Genomic DNA, 19,013 nt, shown 5'->3' on the forward strand with positions numbered 1-19,013 from the left:
CCATCACGCAAGTGCACTGGTCTTTTTGACGCCTGCCGGTGGCCATCTTGGTGATGGACGCCGGCAGAGAGAGGAGAGGACGTTCACCCGGAGGGATAAGGTATGCTGCCGGGGTCCCCTTCTCTCTACTGACACTCTCGGTCCGTGACCGAGTGTCTGACATTTCATAAGGGGTGACACCAAAATGACAGTCATTTTGGTGGCACCCCTCCAATGGTGGCACCCCGGTGCGGGCCGCACCCCCCTTGTGACGCCACGTGCTGCGGAGTATGTACCTCATACGTTATATAGCCACACATTTTAAATCCAATTCTTCTAGTTCCAGCTGCAGAGCCTGGTCCTGTCTTTGCCTATAGCAGTGGTTCTCAACCTGTGGGTCGCTGTGTGATTTCTGCTGTGCTAGGTGAGAGTCCTCAGCCCTCTCCTAGCGCAGCAGTGTCCGTTCTCCAGCCACGCCGCCAGATGTCGCTGCAGCAGCCACGTCATCCGTAATTTTTTTACTGTTGGGGGTCACCACAAATTGCCAAATGTTACCAAGGGGTCCTGACCCTAGAAAGGTTGAGGACCACTGCCCTACAGAGATCCCCTCTGGTCTCCTGTGGCACCTGTGCAAGAAATTGTGTGCAGTCATCAATGGGATAGGAAGGCATGGACAATATTACATTGTCAAATATCTTAACCCTTTCCTGCTTTAATAAAAACTAGGTTTGTTTCGTTTTTATAAGTGTCCCCTATAGAGAGATTTACCATCACTTCCTGGAGAGGAAGTGATGAGGGAATCCACTAGCAAGGTCAGAGACATAAAAAAACCTTAAGTTCTAACCCTTAACCACTTCATCCAAAACAAAATTCATTTTCAGCTGGAGTTGTTTTAATATTTTTACACAGAGGTCCTATTTTCTGTACTGCTTCCTGATGAGATGACTTGCTGCAAATCACATGGCTAATTGTAGATGTGGGTTTTTTTTTTCCAAAAACTTGCAAAGTTTGTCATATTTTTTTTCATCTCTCGGTCAGAAGCATGCAGAAGGAACCTTAACAGTAGACTTACTAAATTATTTAAAGGCCTCTTGTCAGTTCTCCTCTGTAAGTAAGTTATTTGATAAGTGGATTTAAGGCAAAGTATTTCCTTAGCACAAACTCTTCCTTTGGAATGTTTTCTCATCTCCGTCTTTGATAAAATACTGCCTAGGAGCTTTAGTGATGGGAAGTTAAGTAGTGGGTTTATTCCCCCCTTCTCTCCCTTCTTTGTCTGCCTTGGAACAGCTGCCGATGCGCTAAGAAATGCGGTCCATCATCAAGCATGCTGTGTCCAAGAGAAGCAGACGAGATGACTGTGGCTACCCCTTGTCTGCTGTGGCAGTCTGTTTTCAGTGTAATGAAGAGCAGGGGAACAGTATTCTGTAATTAAGGATTCCATTAAGTTGAAGAAAAGAGCAAATGGGGATGTTTGTTCTCCAGGCTGAAAAAATGTGTCTGGGGTGGAGGTGAAAAGGAGGGGAGGGCAAGGCTAGTGGTGCTGTGGAAGGGAGAGGTGGGTGGAGAGACAAAGTCAGGGCTGTTTGTTGAATATACTGTTAAGGACTGTTACCATCCTAATTAATCAAGTTAGGAAATACATTTTGTGTTCATTTGTCACTCGTTCTTTGACTTCAGCATCTCTGAAAATAACAATGTAGCACAAAAGACCAGTATTTACCTAGTTGTAATGTGGGTTGCCATGGTGTTTTGCAAATTATTGCAATTATGTTCACCATGCGAGTCGCCCTTGGTAACTGGCGAAAAACTGATAATCCTGTTTTGAACAAAAGGTCAAATTGCTGAATAGAAAGTCTTGATTAACTAAAAGATGTACAAAGTGGAATTATTTCCTACCATTCAGAAATAGTTCTTGATCGGGTTTGGTAGGGAGGAGGGAAGGGGGGTGAATAAGTACATCTGTTGATTACTGAAGTACAAAGCTTTGAAAGGATGTTGCCTTGAGCCTTTCATGTAGTCTTAATGGTGGCTTTTTTGTCAAATTTACCCATTTGCCGCATTGAAAAAGGCAGCTGCATTTAAGCTGTGGAGAGGGTGCTTTTTTCAAGAGTTCAGTACATGGAAAGTTCTCAGCAGTGTGTGCAGTTTGCTGCTAGCTCTATGGTATATTACAACTAGCATTCTATGTTTTAGCCGTGTGCATGTGAAACCCTCTGACTGATGATCTAATAAAGTGCTTTCAGTGAACAATCTCTCATCAGTGGCTCCTCTGCTGGGGACAAAGTTCACTTACAACCAACAGTTAGATTGGAAAGTTTGTCTTTGGCTGCTCTACACAAATAGACATTACAGGGAGTATACTACATTTATTTCACAGATGCTTGAGTTAAATGGCTAAAAAATGGCAGTTAGTGAAACAAAGGCTTATAATAGTAGGGCTTACTTTATTTGGGTGACTGATTTATGATACCTCAGTGACAGGTAGTCTTTAACAAATCAAAAAGTAATACAGAATAGCTCAGAGCAACCATCTCTTTAGAAAGATGAAAGTTGAAATCTACTGACCAGGGGTAACTGAACACATGTCGTTTTAATACATTGAATACGTTTATTGCACAGCAACAAAAACATGCTCTCTCCAGTACCTGGTAGAACTTGTAGGGCTGTTTCACGCCTCTACGCTGCAATAACCAGTCCGAATGATGGCACCCCAACACACCTGTTATGCAGCGCAAGGCAACATGCAATCCAAAAATGCATACAGGTTTTTGGTTCAAATTAATGGACTACCCTAACACATCACACCTGTTTACCACAGTGGACCATGTAGCCCTTTATGAGATGAAATAAAAAAAGATTTTGCTGCAATACTCACTTTAAGTACAGAGCTGTCCTGCAGTACTCTTCTCTGCCAATACATGTTATTTGTCTTCTGCGTTGAATGGCAGACAGCATCATTCAGCTCATTTCTTCTGAGCACAGGGCCACTATGTAGAAAAGCATATCTGCTAAAAGAAGAATGAAAAACATAACTTTGCAAAGGCCCAGGTTTTGAAACTGCAGCTTCACTGTTTGCTGGCGTTTGCTAGTATTCGACCTTTTGGTTAGGTAGAATGCCTTTCTTCCTCCACACACTGTTTCTCCTACCATAGTTTTAATTTTACATAGTATTTGAGGTTGAATAAAGACATTAGTCCATCAAGTCCAACCCATTAGGATCTCATTCTAGGAGTACCCTTACCCCTCTATATTACGGTCCCTTAAGAAATCGTCCAAAAGTTTCTTGAACAATTCCACATTATTTGCTGAAATCACCGCCTGTGGCAGTGAGTTCCAGACCCTAACTGATCTTACTGTGAAGAACCCCCATTCGCCCCTTGTGCTGGAATTTTTTTTCCACCAATTTTAGGTGGTGGCCTCTAGTTTTTGTAATGGAGTTAATTTTAAACAGTTTATCGCTAATGTTGCTACCACCATTGAACATCTTGTACATGGAAATCATATCCCCCCTTAATCTCCTCACCTCTAATGTGAACATGTTTAAATTTAGTAGCCTTGTCTCGTAGCTCTGGTCCTCTGGACCAGCTAATATGTCCTGTAAGAAGTGTGGAATAATTGCAGTGGATGTGGAAAAACAAAGCTGCAGCATTACAAGACAGTCCATCAAAAAGGTAAGTATATTCACTCTACTTTTAGCATGCTTTATTATACAAGAGACACTGTTCTAACAGCTTCTATAGCTTTTGTATCTGCCTAGATTCCAACTTTCACTATACATACAAAAAGGCTTTTCAAACATTCACACATTTTAAGGTGTATCTAAAAACAAAAATGTATGATATTGCAGCTTACCAGTTTATAGATGTGGTGGCTGCGTTTTTTGTCACCTAGTGATCCTGCCAGCAACCCATTTCTAGTCCTAGGTTTATACTTACTCATTGTACTGAGGAGCATTGTGTAGAGGAGCAGTGTTGCCACTCCAGGATGGGACTACTGTAATTCGCAGAGAACTAAGGCAAAGCTTATATCTTTGCGATAAGGGTATTAAGCAAACCAGTTACTTCTACTTAAAACAAAAAATGGTATTGACGCAGATAATTAACCAACCAGTTTATTTTCAAACTTGCATTGTTAAAGCCATTTATGTATGTGTTCAAAGTTGTTTTATGAAATTATTGTTAGTAAGTTATTTGTTGCAGGGGCCCGCCAACAGTTGATGAGCTATTGGTACAGGATTGAACATTTGATCTTATACTTTCATCTGTCATTATGTACTCTCATTGTAATGGTGCTTTTTTACGATTGAGTTGTGGCTTAGCCCTGGTTCATACCTGGGAACGTGTGCATGAAGATCTGTGTCTTTTTTGCAGGTGCGCTTCAGTTGGTCATTTTTGTTAAAGGAGAACTATGGGGTAAGTGTTTTTTTCCCCATAGTTCTCCTAAGGGTCATGGGAGGGCATATTCTAGCGTCCTCCCATGATCCAAAGCTCAGTATATCGGAGCTACAGCTCACGGTATTCTGAGACCGCGGCAGCTGGGACGGATCCCGACATTACTGTCGATCCACCCAGCTGGGTGAGTGACAGCTGGCTCTAGAGGCAGAGCCAGCTGTACCTGCCCCCTACCCCGTTCGTTCCGCCAGTCAGCGCTGGAGGAGGGGGAGGGGGGGAATCCCTGCATGGAGCCTGGCGTCATAGTCACGGCTCTCTGCAGGGACATGATCGAGAAGTGAGCGAGCGACGGTATGCGTTCGCTCACTTCCCGATCTTTTGAGCCGACGTGTCAGTTTCATTGTCACACGTCGGCTCGAACTATGAGGTAGAGTGAAAAATCACTCACCTCATAGTTCTCCTTTAATGGCACCCTAAATGCATGTTAGAAAATGACCATACTTTTGGTGCAACATATATATATATATATATATGTGCATACACCTCTTTGGTGTGATTTGTCATGCATTAGGCAACACATTGAAATGAATGTGCTGCAGATTAATGCACGTGAAACGTGTATATCCACGGGACTTATCTGATGAATAGTTGCATCCTTCCCACTTTGTATATGGAAATAGGCCAGATCTGGACGTTTACAGGGTTCCCGGCAGGATGCTTACATTTAAAACCCTCTTTTAAATGGTTATTAAGTAAACATTGCAGCTAAGCTCTACACAGAAAAACAACTTCAGTTGTGTGTACTTTACCAATATATTGTAATACAGGTAGTGTAATTACCTTAAAGGAGAACTATGAGATGAGTGATTTCCACTCACCTCATAGTTCTAGCCGACCTGTGACAATGAGACTGTCACAGGTCGGCTCAGTAGATCGGGAGGTGAGCGAACACATACCGGGTTCGCTCACCTCTCGATCCTGTTACGGCTCTCTGCTGTGACAGGGGGAGGGGCTGGATTCCCCTCTCCCCGCTCCGATCTGCCAGTGCTGACTGGCAGAATGGACGGGGGAGGGGGCGGGTACAGCTGGCTCTGCCTCTAGATAGGCAGAGCCAGCTGTCACTCACGCAGCTGGGCGGATCCCGACATCCAGGTCGGGATCCGCTCCGGCTGCAGCGTCTCGGTATACCGCGAGCTGTAGCTCGCGGTATACTGATCTTAGGGTAACGGGAGGACGCTAGTTTGTGTCCTCCCGTTACCCTAAGGAGAACTATGGGGAAAAACACTGACCCCATAGTTCTCCTTTAACTTAACTTTTTGTTCTTGGCTATCTATATTCCCCCACCCTGCAAAACTCATAAGGAAAAGGAAAAAAAGAACAAAATAGCCAGTTAGGCTGTGCTGCATCTAAAACTGTGTGCTTGCTTACAGGAGGAGAAAGCAATGTGGATATTGACCACACTGATGAGGTCATCAATCAACCGTCTGTGTGATGGTTAGTGATGAAGCTGTAATGTGAAGTTCTTTCTAACCCCCATTGGTTTTGAATAGTGTAGGGAATGTTTAAAAATACACTTTTTTCGCATAACGTCTTCCAGGACAGCATCACGAGATGGAATCTCCTCCCCCACACACAGGAAACACGTCACTTAATCTGTTTAAAAGACCCTCCTCTCCTCCACTCCCTCAGTCTTTTGTGAACCCCATTGGCTAAGTTATCCAAGAGGTGTGACTTAGCCTTTGAAGACATGGGGGTTTTGAAGGACACCATATCGAGGGGACTTAAGAGTGACCCAGGATTGGCTTCAGGGGTTGGGATGGATTTTGAATATCCAGAAATCCAACCTAGAACCTTCTCGGGTGATTACTTATCTGGGGTACATCTTGGATTCCAACCAGCAGAGGATTTTCCTTCCTCGGGAGAAGGTGGCCAAGGTCTCCGCGGCCGTCAGTCGGCTTCAGTTGAGTCAGCCGGTGTCACTAAGAATGGTGGCTTCGGGGGGCACAAGAAGTTGGCCGCTGCAGCTTCTAGCCAAGGAAATATTTTCCTGGGCGGAAGTGAATCTGAAGTCAATCTCAATACCGCAGGGGATCAGGCATTTGGCAGGAAGGTACTACAAGCTGTGGTCCCGCCCTAATTGGTAAGTTCTTGGTTATCCTCTCGTGATGCTGTCCTGGAAGACGTTATGGGAAATTCAGAGTTAGGACTTACCGGTAACTCTATTTCCATTAGTCTTCCAGGACAGCAACTGCCCGCCCATTGATGCTTGTAGTGTTAATGTGATGTAGTGGTATTGCCTGTATGTGCCTTGTCTTTTTCCAGCTTGCCTTCGGTTCTCGTGATGACTGAGGGAGTGGAGGAGAGGAGGGTCTTTTAAACAGATTAAGTGACGTGTTTCCTGTGTGTGGGGGAGGAGATTCCATCTCGTGATGCTGTCCTGGAAGACTAATGGAAATACAGTTACCGGTAAGTCCTAACTCTGAATTTTTCTGCACTGTCCTACAGAGGAGATTTCTTTTAACTTCCTGTAATGAAATAACAGTGTAAAAATCCTTCTTAGACGAGGGTAAATGTCCAGTGGAGAAAAGTGACTGAGAGCAAATCCCCATTCTAATGAAAAGTGCTGGGAGGAGAAGAAAACCTGTCTTGACTTTTAAAGATTACATGACCAGGCCTTCCAATCTGAGAGTGTTCTCTGCAGCAGTATGCAGAGACTCCACACTGACCTGCATTTTACATTAAAAAAAAGTTTAAAATGCAGGCTCAGTGTGGAGAGCGGATACCACTATAAGGGCCTATTTATAAAAGTTTTCACAGAAGATTCACACATCTTTCACAGATTTTTTGAATTTTAATCCAATTAGAAAATGTGGGAATCCAGTGCCTGCAGACCGATCCAGTGCGGTGCGATCAAAATGCTGCAAGCACTATTTTGATCGCACCGCAGGTACAATGTGCCTTGCGATCGCATTGCAGCCAGAGGGCGTGGCTACGGTGCCATTCACTTCAATGGCCCGCCACGCTCCCTCCTGCCCCACAAAAAAGAGCAATGCATTGCAGTGCGTTCTGGCCAGAATCGGACCGGAACGCACTGCATCTGGTGTGAAAGTACCCCTTTTTTTGTTTATGTATTGTGGGGTTTTTTGGGGGTTTTTTCTCCTTTTTAGATACCTTGCTCCTATATTTTTCCAAATCTCAAAATATATCTCCTTTTCCCAGATTAGAGTAAATAATGCTTTAGAGTAAATTGTGCTTTAGAACTTATCAGGAACAACCAGAATTTTATAGGTGCCATTTCTTTGTGAAAAAAATACTGTAGTTATTTCACCAGTGCTTGGCATTACATTTAGTGAATCATTTTCTCATCAAAGTCAGCATGTTAAGGAGTGGTACCCAACATAAATTGTCTTAAAGTTTTAACAAATGCTGGCTAATTTTTTAAATCTAAAATGTAGCTTTTCGCAGCAATACTCCATTCCTTTCTGATGCTGTCCTGCAAAGACACTCCATGCCAGCCTTCTGCTGCTGCTTTTTAGGGTTAAAGAACACCAGTTCATCTTGGACAAACTCCCTGTGGGTGCGTCATCATCGTAGCCTAAGCTGACAGTACTGCTGCACAGAACACCACTAGCACATCATTATGTGAGTGCCATTCTGTTGAAGAGTAAGGACAGCCCACAAACTGATGAAGAGGACCCTGGTTATCATAAAACCAAAAAGGAAACTCCTAGAAAGAAGGTATGTATGCTAAAAACACATGAGGGGGCAGCAGGCTTTGAAATTTAAGCTGCACATAGGCATGTGCCTATTGGATGTTTTCTAGCTTAAATTGGTGTGTGATTTTAGAGTTTGGCATTTCGGTTTCTTGCCTCTAGTGTCATTTAGGGTCATGAGTTGACCAAGGTCTAACAAATCTGTTTCTTAGGATGCTTGCCTTTAAATGGCCCCCTGAATTTGCAGTCTTCTAAAAATTTTGGAGGGCCTGAGAGAGTTCCTGAAAGCTAAGTAAAACTTTAACGAGTTTGTGGGTTTACATTCTGCATCACCTAGCAACCCCCCAGCTCAGCCAGTTCCCTTGTCTCAGCTTGGCCCTGTTTACAGTCCATTGAAACTATTCTTCAAAAGCACAGAAGAAATTCGGTTTCATTAGCACAGTTCTCAAGGACAAATTAATTAAAGTTAAATGAACAAACTTTGCCCAGTAATTTTCTGCCCTAGTTACCATTTTAACCGTTCTCTTGCCAAGTAGCTTTCCTGCTGTACAATCATGTAGCATGACCATAGGATTGGCATGCATGTAATTTGATCATGCATAATCTGTTTACATTTTCGTGCAAAAACTTAGTGTACTCCCATTTTGGTCATATGTTTAGAAAGTTGATATTACAGCATTTGTTTACCTAAACCACACCTACCAGCACAGGTGTGATTAATGTGGTTCTTAGTATTGCAATAAAATATTGACAATATTCCCAAACATCATGTTGTTCCAATGACCTAGCTTCCCATTTGTGGCGAAATGAGCTGAACTACAGTTTATAGAGTTCAGTTCTTTTATGAGCTTGAACGTTCTGTACATTTCTTGGTAAGCAATGAATATGGCTGATTTAAATGTGCAGCACTGCATAAATTGTTGGCACTGTATAAATACCTGAAATAAGTAAATGTAGTAATGATGTGAGGATTTTTGTCTCAACGTAAAGATGTTGCAGGTGTCACATTCTGTTCCCTGGAAGCCAAACGTCTACACAATAGAATAGTTGCAAACAGAATAAAACAGTAGATTTAGGGCCCAGTCACACCAAGGTTATCTGTTGCTGTGCATTAAACACACATTAATCTGCATTGCATCACGCATTTATGTGTCTTGCAGTAAAGCAGCCAACTCATTAAAATGACTGGCACCGACAGGCCAAAGATCCAGCCTGCTGCATTTTTGTTAGCACACCGTACTGTGATGCTGGTGTGAACTTAATGTATATCCCTAGACAAAACTGAGAGAGCAATTATCTTAACATCAAAACATCTTGGCATTATCCCTAGAACAAGAGATAATGGGAAATCTTCCAATGGAGACACCTTTTTTGGGGACAACTGTCCAAGAAGGGAATTCCTCTCACTTTGTGAGATTTCTCTTTAACCTCCTCTTGCATCTCTGGGACAGAAAGTGAAGGGAAATACAGAGACTTGGCAGGGTATTTAACCCTACCTTACTCCAAAAAACATTTGGCTATACATACCTACAGGAGGAACTTGATACACCAATTTAATGTCTCCCAAAACAGTTACCGTACATTTTAAGGCATGCCAACTTTCCAGGGTTCAGCTCTCAACTGAACTTTTGAGCCCTCAAATGGCTGGTGTCATAGCTGATCACATGTGCAACACCATGGCAACTGCAGTCTAAACAGAGGCCAATATGGCACCTTCTCTGGCTGTAAGGGATAGGGCGTAATCCCTAACTGAATGACATTTTGTTTGCTAAAGCTTTGTGCTTCAAACAAATGCCATTTTTGGTTATATGAAACGACATGTCTAGATGCATATTTCAGCAATGGCTCAGGCACACCAGCTGGTGCCACAACCCTTTGTATAATACAGCAGCATATAGTTAGATATTACTATTACTTAGGGCATACACATCCAAATGAACATTTTCCATTAGTGTAAAACATTGTAAATTTTACTTAGTTTGAAGATCATAAGCTAAAAAATGAACCTATGGGTGTGTAAAATTATAAAAACATCAGCAACAAATTGCTATAAACTAAAATGCTTTCAGGAATAAGTTAATCGTTTTTTAAATCAATTAAATGGAAAGTAAATGAAAAGAGAAATCCAAATCAAGTCAATATTTAGTGTGACCACCCTTTGCCTAAAAAAAGGGCATTACTACTTCTAGGTACACCTGCACTCGATGTGGAGATCATGGCTTTGTGGGGGCCAAACCATCACTTCCAGGACTCCTTGTTCTTCTTTACGCTGAAGATAGCTCTTAATTACATTGGTTGTATGTTTGGGGTTATTCTCCTGCAGAATAAATTTGGGGGCAATCACACGCCTCCCTGTTGCGATGGCATGACGGATAAGTATCTGCTTGTATTAGAATTGAACCCACCATTGATCCTGACAATCTCCAACTCCATTAGCAGAAATGCAGCTCCAGACTTGCAAGGAACCTCCACCATGCTTCACTGTTGCTGCAGACACTCATTATTGTACCGCTCTCCAGCCCTTTGGCAAACGAACTGACTCCTGCTACATTCAGATATTTAAAATTTTGACTCATCAGTCTAGAGCACCTGCTGAATTTTTCTGCACCCCAGTTCCTATGTTTTTGTACATAGTTGAGTCCCTTAACCTTGTTTCCACGTTGGAGGTATGGCTCTTTGGCCGCAATTCTTCCATGAAGACCCCTTCTGGACAGTAGATGGGTGTACCTGGGTCCCATTGGTTTCCACCAGTTCCGTGCCAATGGCACTGCTGGACATCTTACGATGTCGAAGATAAGTAAGCTTGATGTGTCATCTGTGGCATTGTTTCCTTGGCTGACAATTGCATCTACAGTCCTTTTAACATTGCCCATTTCTTTGTGCTTCTCCAAAAGAACTTGAACTGCACATCTTGAAACCCCCTCTGCTTCTGCTACTCTTTCCCCTGGGAGAGACCTTGCTGATGCGGTATAACTACCTTGTTGCTGTGCTTAATCTTGCCATGGTGTACTACCTGTGACATGAAACTGTCTTCCACAACCTCACCTTAGTAGCAGAGTTTGGCTGTACCTCACCCAGTTTTAAGCCTCCTACACAGCTGTTTTTTGTTCCAGTTAATGACTGTGTTTCAACCTACCTATGAAATGAATGATCATTATCAACTGCTTGGTTAATCATACACCTGACTCTAATCCTACAAAATCCTTCACTTTGTGCAAGTGTAAAGCTGGCCATACACCTTACAACCATCACACGACTTTCGTTGTGGGTTAGTTGTAAGGTCATTAAAATTTTGTACGACCTTCCCATCTTGGACAGGCAGATCGTACTTGCGATTATTGCAAGCCCTCCCCGCTGAGGGGAGGGCTTGCCGATGATTGCAATGCTGAGCGGGCAGTGTGTGCTTGCGCACACCGGTCCGTGCGGCTTTCGTCTTCCGAGCACGCTACAAACCCGCCGAAAAATAGTACGATTTTAGGCAGGTATTCCAGCGTGCTTTTAGATGTTCATATAATATACACCACACTTCATTTGTAGCTCTAAGTTGGAATAGAATTATACAACTGGATGAAAATGCATTTCCGAGTATTTCAGCTCTTGGTTTAATGTTTCCACTGCCTTTACAAGACTTTGCTGGTGTGTATTTTTGTTTTTTTAATATTATATTAGAGTGCCTGCATAATATTTTAGACATTAACTTCTTTGGGTGGTTGTACGCACCACCTGTGGCTCACTCAGTAGAAATATGCTGGAATTTATGTTGAACAGGTTCAGCCAACCTTGCATGAACACAAAGATCACAATGATGGCTCAGGAAGACCACACCTTCACGACAATGGCGGCTTATACAGTATATTACTCCAAGTTCCTTTTAACGAAAATGTATTTTGTTGACCAAACCTTGGTATATTTTTATTTGTGATGCATTGAGATAGTCACTACTTTAAAGTAGTATTAAAGTCTCAATCTTTTGTTTTTATAAATCCTATCAAAAAAAGACTTATTGCCTAGCAAAGTATGTCTTTACCGTTTTGACCAATCACAGGCAACATGCCTCAGAACAGCTGCCTCAAACTCTTTCTATTTGGCTTCTCTGAACTTCCTGTCCAGTACAAGATCATGAGGGACAGAGCAGTCTCCAGCAGCCGGCCACTTATTAGACTGATGGCCTTTTTATTCACAGACACAAGCTAGTACACATAAGGAGGGCTCCATTCGTCCATGCAAGGAGGAGGAGACGCCCTAAAACAGTATCAGTGCCCAGCGAACCAGCTGATTCTGCAGAAAACTGAAACTTATAGGTTGGGGTTCACACCTAGGCAGCATAGTTTTTTTTTTTTTGCGTGTTTGTACACACGGGTTCAGTGTGCGGTTATTTGTGCGTTTGCCACATTTGTATGTGAAAACATTGCGGTCAATGGATAAACGCATGAAAATGTGTAACATGCTTCTGCCATGCGTTTTCTGCTGGTTCCCTTGAAGTCAATGAGGGGACAACGCGCTGTTAACTGCCCAAAGAAGCTAATTTACCTTTTTGGGCGTTGTGCTGCTCAGGTGTGAACAGGTACCATTGAAAATCATGGGATTTCTTGGATTGGGTGTTTAAAAGTGATTTTTCCAACTGCTCAAAAATGCCTAGGTGTGAACCAGGCCTTAAACATCAAGGAGCAAAATCCACTGTGAGTGATTTAATCAGCATTTGATACTGCTTAAAACCTTTTGACTTTAATAGCATTTTAACAAAAATAAATGAAATCACCAGGGCTGATTTTCAGTATGTAAAATAGAAGAACGTATGATGTCATCTTGTATTTAATTTTAATTTCCACTAATGATAATGCTAGTTATTGCCATTTGTGAAGTGAGATTACCAGATATGAAGTGCAAACATACCTAAATAGGGACTGAATAGAAGTGTGATAAACACAGAGATCTCTTTAATGGTAATTATATCTGTAAGGAAGTGGCTACAAATTACATTATGTCTTCCATACAAATGATGAGTGTGTCAGCCTATTTACTGAGATATAGTTGCTGTTTGTTTTGAACACAGGTGCAGTGGCAATATTTTTGCCCATGTATCACATCTTTGTATTGCCTCTGAATCTCCACCACGGTTTACTGTACCTTTTTTTTTGTTTCTCACTCTGTAGGTTTTCTGTATTTTCTTGCCTGGTCTGTGTCTAATAAATGTTATCTAGTTCTAATTTTTCTTTTTTTTTTTCTTTGAAATTTCTGATAGGATACCGTTTTAGAATATAGACTATTCATATAGAATATGAGCAGTTATACTGACATAATTAACAGTTCTGTTTGAATTTTACCTTTTTAATGAAGCCTGTTGTTTGGCCATACAGTTTGTTTTAAAGTGACACTAAGCTCAGAATTTAAATCTTAAAATGCATTCAAGTATCATAACTATTAACAAAATGTATCATCTTTGTGCATCACTCGGCATTTGATCCTCAAATCATATCTGAATAGGTGTTGACACTGTCCTTCCTTCTGGAGGGTGGCTACTGTTGTTCCCTATGATCCCTGAGTGTGTTGTAAAGTAGTCACCACTCCAAGCTCGCTTGGAAGTACAGTGTCAGCACCAATTCAGAGATGATTTGAGGATCTATAGCTGAGTGATACACAAATAAGCTACATTTTGTTATAATAGTTAAGGTACTTGAAGGCATTTTTAGGGTTTCACTCCTGAGTTTATTGCCACTTAAATGCCCTCCTTTCCCAGCGTCACCGACTCTCCTTTCCTACTGTTTCACTCTATTCCAGCCACTTGGCAAAAGGAAATTAAACCCCCTATGTAATCTTGGATTCAATCCAGTCACAACTTTTACAGGGCTAAAAACTGTCCCCTGACCCTCACATATCAGTGCTGTCACATGAGAGAGAGCAGATAGACATGTGTTCTACCATACCCAGAAATACAGAATATTATCTTTGCTTCTGGCAGCTGAGCAGTATAGCAAAGTGAGCAAATTAGTTTAATGAATCCAGGGATGCCAAGCAGCTTTGAAAATATAAACTGTTGCATGGGTCGTTCTCTTTCCTGTTCTTTGGTTACTGTCACAAGCTCAGGCCAAAGTAGTAATGTATTGTGTGCATTCAGCTTCTCTTACTGTATTCAGCTCCATAATGTCAGGCCTGTATCAGAAAGAGTTGCTTGAAGAAAAAGAACAAGCTAAGTGCATAAAAGGTGGCCAATGTAAGCATGCCTGGCAATGTTCTAGTTTAGGTATGGGGCAATGTTTGTTTTTGTTATTTCTGTAGCTCAAGGTAGCATTAAATTTAAAAAAAAAGTGCATTTTAAAGTCACACATTAGTTTGTAAATTACTTGGTCACACTTTGTACCAGAAACCTAATTTAAGCATTATGATCAACAGGAGAGATTTCTAAAAAAAAAAAAAAATAGAATTCTCTATCTGTAATAATACTAACTGAAAAAAGGCAGGTTTGTCCCACAAACATGTCTCACTGTAAGTAGGACAGTTATTGCCGAATAGACCCAGAGCCTAAATACAGAAAAGGCTGTGGAGCTTAACTGGTTAATGAACATGATCTTTGGTTAGCACAACCTTTTATGATATTTTAACCCCTTCATGACAGGCTTTTTTTTTCATTTTTTGTACCCATGTTATATTCCACATTTTAGGCCTGAAAATTACTTAAAACCCCCCAACATTATATAATAGGTTTGCACAGCTAGCTTCAGCTGTTGTTTTCTGTGAAATTTGAAGCTAGTTGTTCCATTCCTGACACTATGTACAATATAAAATTTCCTGTAGGTGCAGGAAGTAAATTTGCCGGTCATGTTTAGTGTAAAATATTGCTCATAATATTCAAATTTTATTCCTAATGAATACTGAACCTCAGGGTAATATTTTCATTTTTGGTTGTTTTCAGGGTTGGCTAGTATGTGAAGAACAGACCTGCCAGAACCGGACACGTCGTGTTCCCCTTAACTTCTCCCGCAGTGGGCCAATCTGCCAGGCCTGTATGAAAGCAACTTTACGGTCAGAAGTAAGTATCCGTGTGATGTTCTGCTTTGTCTCCTGACTGCTCAGTTGGTATTTATGCATGGGGCTGGGTGAGTTGGAGCTCTGTCTATACTGTACCATGCATTTCAAAAGCAAACATCCTGTAGTACAGCGGTACCCAAACATTTTGGCACCATGGACCGGGTTTCGTGGGAGAACATTTTTCCACGGACCCGGGGGGAGGGAAATTTCTCAGCAATGTAAAGAATAGTAACTTCTATTGTCATATAAATGATTGCTCAGCCTCCGTGCCAAAAAGAAAAACACACTTTAATGTTTTAGATCATCAAACAAATTTAAATATTAGTCCAAGATAACACAAGTAAACACAACATGCAGTTTTTAAAGGAAGGTTTTTATTATTAAGGGAAAACAAAATCCAAACCCACATGGACCTGTGTGAAAAAGTGTTTGCCCTTTAAACCTAATAACTGGTTGGGCCACCCTTAGCAGCAAGAACTGCAATCAATCGTTTGCGATAACTTGCAATGAGTCTGTTACAGCGCGGTGCAGGAATTTTGGTCCACTCATCTTTGCAGAATTGTTGTAATTCAGCCACATTGGAAGATTTTCGAGCATGAACCGCCTTTTTATGGTCATGCCACAGCATCTCAATAGGATTCAGGTCAGGACTTTGACTAGGCCATTCCAAAGTCTTCATTTTGTTTTTCTTCCGCCATTCAGAGGTGGACTTGCTGGTGTGTTTTGGATCATTGTCCTGCTGCAGTTTTATATACATTTACAACATTGGTTGTGGTGGGGTTTTTTAAAGAGGACTCAAATATTTATAAATCGTAGAAATGTATTAAAGTTCATTTAAAAAGATTTTTTGTTGATAATTGTAAAAGTTAAAAACAATGCTCATATATATGCATGGTTCTTGTGTCCCTAAGGTTACTCCTTATTTACACATTTCATAGATACTTTATACAGAATTCATATCATATTGTACATAATCATAATTCATGAATTTTCGTATGCAGTGCCGTATCACTTGATTAGTCCCCTACGCGTTTCACTTGTAGGCTTCCTCAGGTTTTTTTTGTTGTAAGTTTATATATATGAGCATTGTTTTTAACTTTTAAAATTATCAACAAAAAATCTTTTTAAATGATCTTTAATAAATTTCTACGATTTCTAAATATTTGAGTCCTCTTTAAAAAAAACCACCACAACCAATGTTGTAAATGTAATAAATATATAAAACTGATTAGCTTGGGGTGAGGTCTCAGTTCACCTGAGGGAGTACTTTGGGAAGTGCCATTGTGGAGTGAATTGTCCTGCTGCAGAACCCAAGTTCCCTTCAGCTTGAGCACATGAACAGATGGCCGCACATTATCCTTCAGGATTTATTAGTAGACAGCGGAATTCATGGTTCCATTTATCACAGCCTTCCAGGTCCTGAAGCAGCAAAACAGCCCCAGACCATCACACTACCACTACCATATTTTACATTTTTTTTACACAGGGCCATGTGGGTTTGGATTTTGTTTTCCCTTAATAATAAAAACCTTCCTTTAAAAACTGCATGTTGTGTTTACTTGTGTTATCTTTGACTAATTAAATTTGTTTGATGATCTGAAACATTTAAGTGTGGCAAACGTGCGAAACAATGAAAAATCAGGAAGGGGGCCAACACTTTTTCACACAACTGTAGGTCATGCTGTGCTGCTAGGACATTTCCATCACTTGACACTGCCCTGACTAGGCATATTAACCAGTTGACATCCGCGGTGTTAAACCCCCTTCCCATCCAGGCCATTTTTCAGTATTCAGCGCTGCGTTACTTTGACTGACATTTATTCCGTCATGCAGCGCTGTACTGAAATGAATTTTATACCCTTTTTTGGGGACAGATAGAGCTTTCTTTTGGTGGTATTTATTCACCACTGGGGTTTTTATTTTTTTACTAATTACGGTCAGAAGTAAGTATCCGTGTGATGTTCTGCTTTGTCTCCTGACTGCTCAGTTGGTATTTATGCATGGGGCTGGGTGAGTTGGAGCTCTGTCTATACTGTACCATGCATTTCAAAAGCAAACATCCTGTAGTACAGCGGTACCCAAACATTTTGGCACCATGGACCGGGTTTCGTGGGAGAACATTTTTCCACGGACCCGGGGGGAGGGAAATTTCTCAGCAATGTAAAGAATAGTAACTTCTATTGTCATATAAATGATTGCTCAGCCTCCGTGCCAAAAAGAAAAACACACTTTAATGTTTTAGATCATCAAACAAATTTAAATATTAGTCCAAGATAACACAAGTAAACACAACATGCAGTTTTTAAAGGAAGGTTTTTATTATTAAGGGAAAACAAAATCCAAACCCACATGGACCTGTGTGAAAAAGTGTTTGCCCTTTAAACCTAATAACTGGTTGGGCCACCCTTAGCAGCAAGAACTGCAATCAATCGTTTGCGATAACTTGCAATGAGTCTGTTACAGCGCGGTGCAGGAATTTTGGTCCACTCATCTTTGCAGAATTGTTGTAATTCAGCCACATTGGAAGATTTTCGAGCATGAACCGCCTTTTTATGGTCATGCCACAGCATCTCAATAGGATTCAGGTCAGGACTTTGACTAGGCCATTCCAAAGTCTTCATTTTGTTTTTCTTCCGCCATTCAGAGGTGGACTTGCTGGTGTGTTTTGGATCATTGTCCTGCTGCAGTTTTATATACATTTACAACATTGGTTGTGGTGGGGTTTTTTAAAGAGGACTCAAATATTTATAAATCGTAGAAATGTATTAAAGTTCATTTAAAAAGATTTTTTGTTGATAATTGTAAAAGTTAAAAACAATGCTCATATATATGCATGGTTCTTGTGTCCCTAAGGTTACTCCTTATTTACACATTTCATAGATACTTTATACAGAATTCATATCATATTGTACATAATCATAATTCATGAATTTTCGTATGCAGTGCCGTATCACTTGATTAGTCCCCTACGCGTTTCACTTGTAGGCTTCCTCAGGTTTTTTTTGTTGTAAGTTTATATATATGAGCATTGTTTTTAACTTTTAAAATTATCAACAAAAAATCTTTTTAAATGATCTTTAATAAATTTCTACGATTTCTAAATATTTGAGTCCTCTTTAAAAAAAACCACCACAACCAATGTTGTAAATGTAATAAATATATAAAACTGATTAGCTTGGGGTGAGGTCTCAGTTCACCTGAGGGAGTACTTTGGGAAGTGCCATTGTGGAGTGAATTGTCCTGCTGCAGAACCCAAGTTCCCTTCAGCTTGAGCACATGAACAGATGGCCGCACATTATCCTTCAGGATTTATTAGTAGACAGCGGAATTCATGGTTCCATTTATCACAGCCTTCCAGGTCCTGAAGCAGCAAAACAGCCCCAGACCATCACACTACCACTACCATATTTTACATTTTTTTTACACAGGGCCATGTGGGTTTGGATTTTGTTTTCCCTTAATAATAAAAACCTTCCTTTAAAAACTGCATGTTGTGTTTACTTGTGTTATCTTTGACTAATTAAATTTGTTTGATGATCTGAAACATTTAAGTGTGGCAAACGTGCGAAACAATGAAAAATCAGGAAGGGGGCCAACACTTTTTCACACAACTGTAGGTCATGCTGTGCTGCTAGGACATTTCCATCACTTGACACTGCCCTGACTAGGCATATTAACCAGTTGACATCCGCGGTGTTAAACCCCCTTCCCATCCAGGCCATTTTTCAGTATTCAGCGCTGCGTTACTTTGACTGACATTTATTCCGTCATGCAGCGCTGTACTGAAATGAATTTTATACCCTTTTTTGGGGACAGATAGAGCTTTCTTTTGGTGGTATTTATTCACCACTGGGGTTTTTATTTTTTTACTACAGTAAGGAAAAATCACCGAAATTTAAAAAAA

At 40.9% G+C, this 19,013-nt stretch overlaps 1 protein-coding gene across 1 annotated transcript in view; it reads left to right on the plus strand.

Moving 5' to 3' along the window:
• The window catches only part of POLA1 (DNA polymerase alpha 1, catalytic subunit), a 282,895-nt gene that overhangs the window by 185,633 nt on the left and 78,249 nt on the right, over nucleotides 1–19,013 (plus strand). Inside the window, exon 35 of the mRNA XM_018561137.1 lies at nucleotides 14,994–15,110. Within this exon, the coding sequence (XP_018416639.1) occupies nucleotides 14,994–15,110 (117 nt within the window). The remainder of the gene's footprint in view (nucleotides 1–14,993; nucleotides 15,111–19,013) is intronic.

The sequence above is a fragment of the Nanorana parkeri genome, unplaced genomic scaffold, assembly GCF_000935625.1.
Source record: "Nanorana parkeri isolate BGI_ZX_2015 unplaced genomic scaffold, ASM93562v1 scaffold503, whole genome shotgun sequence".
NCBI classification, from domain to species: domain Eukaryota; kingdom Metazoa; phylum Chordata; class Amphibia; order Anura; family Dicroglossidae; genus Nanorana; species Nanorana parkeri.